Source organism: Sorghum bicolor, chromosome 9 (assembly GCF_000003195.3).
Source record: "Sorghum bicolor cultivar BTx623 chromosome 9, Sorghum_bicolor_NCBIv3, whole genome shotgun sequence".
NCBI lineage: Eukaryota > Viridiplantae > Streptophyta > Magnoliopsida > Poales > Poaceae > Sorghum > Sorghum bicolor.
This window is the reverse complement of record NC_012878.2, coordinates 49,730,119-49,735,719: the sequence shown is the minus strand read 5'-3', so window position 1 is coordinate 49,735,719 and position 5,601 is coordinate 49,730,119. Positions and strand designations below refer to the sequence as shown.

General features: G+C 44.9%; 1 protein-coding gene across 2 annotated transcripts; it reads left to right on the top strand.

The window, feature by feature from the left end:
- Window positions 720–5,274, top strand: LOC8058461 (pentatricopeptide repeat-containing protein At4g14050, mitochondrial). 2 transcript variants are annotated; one of them, XR_002447307.1, is made up of 3 exons: window positions 720–2,633; window positions 4,224–4,280; window positions 4,916–5,274. XR_002447307.1 is itself a non-coding variant. In XM_002441065.2 (2 exons), exon 1 carries the CDS (start codon window positions 772–774, stop codon window positions 2,596–2,598), a length of 1,827 nt encoding a protein of 608 aa, XP_002441110.2. In that variant the 5' UTR covers window positions 721–771; the 3' UTR covers window positions 2,599–2,633; window positions 4,916–5,274. The 2 variants fall into 2 exon arrangements, 1 of the variants encoding a protein (XP_002441110.2); XM_002441065.2 differs by lacking the exon at window positions 4,224–4,280 and having other exon boundaries at window positions 721–2,633.

Below are 5,601 nucleotides of genomic sequence, written 5' to 3'. Positions count from 1 at the left end.
GTAGGCTAGCGCAGCTGCGTCTGCGGGCTCACGCCAGGCGCAACGCCTGTATAAGACCTGAGACTCTCTCGAGGGAGGGGGATGAATCAAACACAGAACCGAATACTTGTAATATCCCTATTGCTACTTGCGTATCTGGTTTTCCCTCTACTGCTGTTCTTCCTAAACTCCCTTTCTTCCCAATTATCCCTACTCGATTCTATGCTGCAACTCTGATGCTAACAAACCGTAGCATGGCCAAACGGACAGAGTATTGCACTTGCATATATGATGGTGAGTGGGACTGGGGACTGCCACTCTTTCGGTTGTTAAGCATGCTATGAGCTCGTTCGCTTGAAAGCCATATCTTTTCTGTCAGATAATAGTGTTTTTCTCTTATAATAAATCAACGAATAATATTTTAAACCATAACTTTTTAGATCATCGAACAAGCTTTATACATGACTATTTATCGCGAACACCGAACAGTGAACGGACTGGGCATTGGGCGGCGTTTCTTGGTATGCCGCCGGACTTGAAACGTCGAACGCCGTCGGCGGCGAGGAAGGGAACTGACCTGTCTGGAAGTGTCGCTGCCTCCAAGTTCTTCAGGCTAGCTTGTTTGGTGTTGGGGGTGCAAACCGACGAAATCTCGGCCGTCCCTACCCGATGAACGGTTCAGATGCCGCCGAGATTAAAGGGAAAGGGCACAGCGCCGTTGGAGGCTGATTGAAACCACCAGCTGCGCGGCGGCCGGTTCGAACTGCCCTGCCCTCCTTCTCCTTCCTATGCATGCTCCCTCCCGCCGCCGCAGCGGCCATTCGCGCCACGGCGGGCTCGCCGCGGGCCGTACGCCGCGTTCACGCGCGTCTCCTAAAGGAGGGGCTCGCCGACCTCCTCCCCGCGCCGGCGCTCCTTGTGTCCGCCTACGCCAGGTCGTGCCTCCTCCCCGACGCCCGCCGCGCGTTCGACGACGCGCCGCGCCGGGACCTCTACCTCTACTCAGCGCTCCTCGCCGCGGTCTCCCGCTCCTCCGCCCCGGAACTCGCGCTCCCGCTCCTCCGCCGCATGCTCTCTGACGACGCGCTCCGCCCGGACCACTTCGTCCTTGCCTCCCTCGCCAGCGCCGCCGCCAGGCTGCGCAGCCTCCGCCTCGGCAGGCAGCTCCACGCCCACTTTGTCGCATCCCCGTACAGCGCCGACGACGTCGTTAAGTCGTCGCTTATCGACATGTACTGCAAGTGTGGCGTCCCTGAGGATGCGCGGAAGGTGTTCGACAGTATCGGTGTCAAGAACGGTGTCGTGTGGACGGCGCTGGTTTCTGGGTACGCGTCCAACGGCTGCACTGGCGAGGCGATCGACCTCTTCCGGAGCATGCCTGAACGCGGCCTCTTCGCGTGGACTGCGCTCATCTCTGGGTTTGTCAAGGCCGGGAACAATACTGGCGCCGTGGGGCTGTTTGTTGAGATGAGGCGGGATGGTGTCAGGATTGATGACGCGTTCGTGCTGGCGACTGTTGTCGGTGGCGCCGCAGAACTGGCCGCGCTTGTGCTGGGCAGACAGCTGCATGGTTTTGCAATAACGCTTGGATTTCTGTCCAGTATGATTGTTGGGAACGCACTGGTTGACATGTACTCTAAATGCAGTGACATACACTCTGCTAGGGAAGTGTTTGGGGGGATTATAGTCCGTGACGTCGTCTCATGGACAACAATTCTTGTTGGAGAGGCACAGCATGGTCGAGTTGAGGAGGTATTGGCTCTTTACGACAGGATGCTTCTTGCAGGGATGAAGCCCAATGAGGTGACATTTGTTGGGTTGATTTATGCTTGCAGTCATGCTGGTCTTGTTCAGAAAGGGCGGCAGCTATTTGATTCAATGAAGCGGGAATATGGCATCAAGCCTGGACTGCAACACTATACCTGCTATCTGGACCTTCTTAGTCGCTCTGGCTATTTATCAGAAGCTGAAGAACTCATCACAACAATGCCGTATGAGCCTGATGAAGCTAGTTGGGGCGCCCTATTGAGTGCCTGTAAGAAGCACAACGATACTCAGATGTGTCTCAGGGTCGCTGATAATTTACTAGAGCTGAGACCAAAAGATCCTTCAACATATATCTTGTTATCTAATGTCTATGCAGTTAACTGCAAGTGGGATTCCGTGGCCAAGGTAAGAAAAATCATGGCTGAGATGGAGATAAGAAAGGAGCCAGGGTATAGTTGGATTGAAGCTGGGAGGGAATCTCGTATGTTTCATGCTGGGGAGGTTCCACTTGATATTGGAGAAGAAATTACTCGTTTTCTTGAGGAATTGGTCTCAGAGATGCGCAAGAGGGGTTATGTCCCTGATACTAGCTCTGTGATGCATGACTTGGAAGAGAATGAAAAGGAGCAGCATCTGTTCTTGCACAGCGAGAGGCTGGCTGTAGCTTTTGGAATACTCAAGTCCCCTCCGGGATCAGTGATTCGGGTTGTAAAGAATCTCCGCGTCTGCGGGGACTGTCACACAGTAATGAAGTTCATCAGTGAGATTGCACAAAGGAAGATCATCGTGAGAGATGCTAGTCGTTTCCACCATTTTGAGGATGGTAACTGCTCTTGTAGTGAATTCTGGTAGCTGATCTGCTGATGTTCAGTTGTAATTAGTCTCAGGTATGGTGGAAGCTCTTGCCTTGCTTTGGTGGCATACTTCTCTGGTAGGTCCATATGGAAAAGCAAAGACACAAAAACAAAAGATTTTTCAGTCTTTTGGATGTCTACTGTTTCTATTGATTGATTGTATGAAGAACTGACTTGTCAAAAACACAAACCTGAAATAATCTTTATATATTTATATGAAGTAGGCACTGTAGAAGATGTCCAATCTATCTTTTTAGCGCTAAAATCTTAGTTTAGCTTCCAAATACTTCATAGGACTTCCACAGCCTAAGTAAAAAATGTTAGCTATCCAAATTAACAGTCTTTCTTTTCTCTGTCTTCCAAAACACCAAACAATTAATGAAGCCATGTTCCTATCATGCTTTGTGTTTGCAGTATTCCTATGTACACTACACCATTTGATTATTCATCAGAGCTCAGTTTTTATCATCCTTTACTCCTTTAGCATTTGTAGTTTTTATGATCTGTTTGGTACTTGTGTTTCTAGAAGATGGGATTGTTGGGTCTAAAATGACAGGTATTTATTGATTTGAATTTATCACATAATGTTTGGCAGTCCAGCTGAGATTCCATTATACTTGATCGGCTAGCAAGGCTTGCCATGTGCTTCTTAGGCTGTATGGTGATGTTATTTAATTCCATGCTATAGTTTCTGTCATGCAGCATACGTTGTCATGCATTCCAATGCTTATGTTGTTGCTACTCCACTTCTGTTTGTAAAATACTGCAACGGTGTAAGAGGTTATCATTATCTTGCAAAACACATTAAGGCTCTGTTTGGATGAAAATTATTTTTGGAGTTTTAGAAAAATACTCAATCCATCCCAAATTATAAAACGTTTGACTTTTTTAACATCAAGTTTGACCACTCGTCTTATTCAATTTGTGCAAAATATCATTTCTTTTGTTGTGGCTTGGTTTATTAATAAAAGTTGTTCAAAAATAACTTAAAGTTGACTATGTTTGCACAAATTTTTTGAATAAGATGAGTGGTCAAACTTGAGGTAAAAAAAGTCAAACGTCTTATTATTTGGGATGAAGGGAGTACCATGGTTTTGTGAAATACTTTGGTTTTTGAGTGACATGAAGTGTTTGGATGCAACAAACTTTATAGTTTTGAATACCATGGTATTGCTAAAATTGTAGTCTTTTGGAGTTTTAAAAACTCTACTTTAGGTCACTTTTTTCTAAACCATGGTTTTGCACATCAGTGGGTTCTAAACCTGAAGTTCCTAATTTTTTTTTTAAAAAAAAACTATAGTTTCTATACTAAGGTTTTTTAATACTACAACATCCAAACACAGTCTTAGGGCCTATTTGATAGAGCTCCTTTGCTCTTGATTCTCTATGAGAAACGATTCTCTAGGATAAACTATGGGTGAAAAGTGATTTTGTATGAGTGAATCAGAAGAAGCTATCTTTTTTTTTGCTCCTAGCCTTCTAGTTCATTTCAGAGAATTATCAACATAGAATCACTTCTCTATCAAATACGTTTGGCAGAGCTTCGCTTGGCAGAAAAGCTATATCTGAAAGTACTGTTCGCTGATTTATTGTGAGTGAAAAACACTGCTGAATGGTTGACAGATTCGGCGGATAAGCTCAAGCGAACAGGGGCGCCATACTCTAGTGTACCTTATAGAGGTACTAGACTTTTATATATACTAAGGCATTGCAATAGAGCAAAGTAGTTCAGTTTGCAACACATGAATTTTAGTTTTGAAGCTGTGAGCTGTGCATGCTTTGTGTCAAACAGGCCCTTCTTAGGAAGGATAGAATTGCAGATATACTAGTAGTATATAGGAGAAATATTTGGCCATTGATCTATGTTCAATTAATAACCTTTGGCGAAGTAATTGTCATTTTTCTCAATCAGTATCCTTTTGTTAAGCAGTTCTATTGATCAGTGATCAAATCATGCCTGCGAAGCTGAGACCTCAATATGAGTTGAGGAGACTGGTTTATGCAAGTGTATTGAGATGCATAAGCAAACAGAACTGTTTTTTTCCTTTCTGTATTTGTCTCTTGAATACTTCTGTACTTCTGAACTTTGCTTTTGTCTCCTTAATTTAATTTAAGCTGTAGGGACCTTGGCCCCTCCAGATTCCTAGAAAATATGGGTATATCATGCTGATATCAAAATTTCCTGAATATCTAATCCTGAGTATTTAGTGACTCACTGCCTGAAAGTGAATCGGACAATTTGTTCTGATAGAAGATGTACCTCCTGCTCCCCACCAACTCTATCCACTAAAGTTATTAGAAATTTGGGTGTGCAGCTATGTGGAATGGACCCAGAAGAGCTGAATGATGGAGCCCTAGTAAAGAACAAAAAACTGGCGTCCATCTCCAAGAGAAGGAAAGTCGAAGTGGCAGACTCAGAGTCCAGCCCAAAAGCAGAAACCAAGAAGAATGGAAAGAAGGACAAGGAGGGAAAGAAGAAGGGCCAGAAGCCCGAGGATGAATGACGTGCAGCGCTGCTCTTGGCTGTAGTGATCCTTGCTAGACTAGGGACACACTCTTTTGTTGTTATCCTCCCTTTGTTAATGAATCAGAACAGTTTTCGGTCTTGGAAAGTCCTCTCTTGGAATGTTAGAGGCATTAATGCTGAATGGAAATGGGATGCTGTGGGGAACAAGATTTTGCAGTCTGGTTGTGACATCTTTTGTTTGCAAGAAACAAAAAGGGAGAACTTTGATATCAGCTTTCTGAGAAAGTTCAGTCCTAATTGTTTTGATTGCTTTGATTTCCTTCCTTCTGTTGGTGCCTCTGGGGGCATCCTTGTTGCCTAGAAAAGTTCTTGCTTCAGGGGGAAAAGGTCTCCTTTAATGATTTCAGCATCTCTTTTGAATTCTCTTATGCTCATAACAATGTTAGCTGGCTTTTGACTTGTGTGTATGGCCCCTGTACTCCTGAGGGGAAATTGTTGTTCCTTGAATGGATGAAAGGTATTCAGATGCCTGAT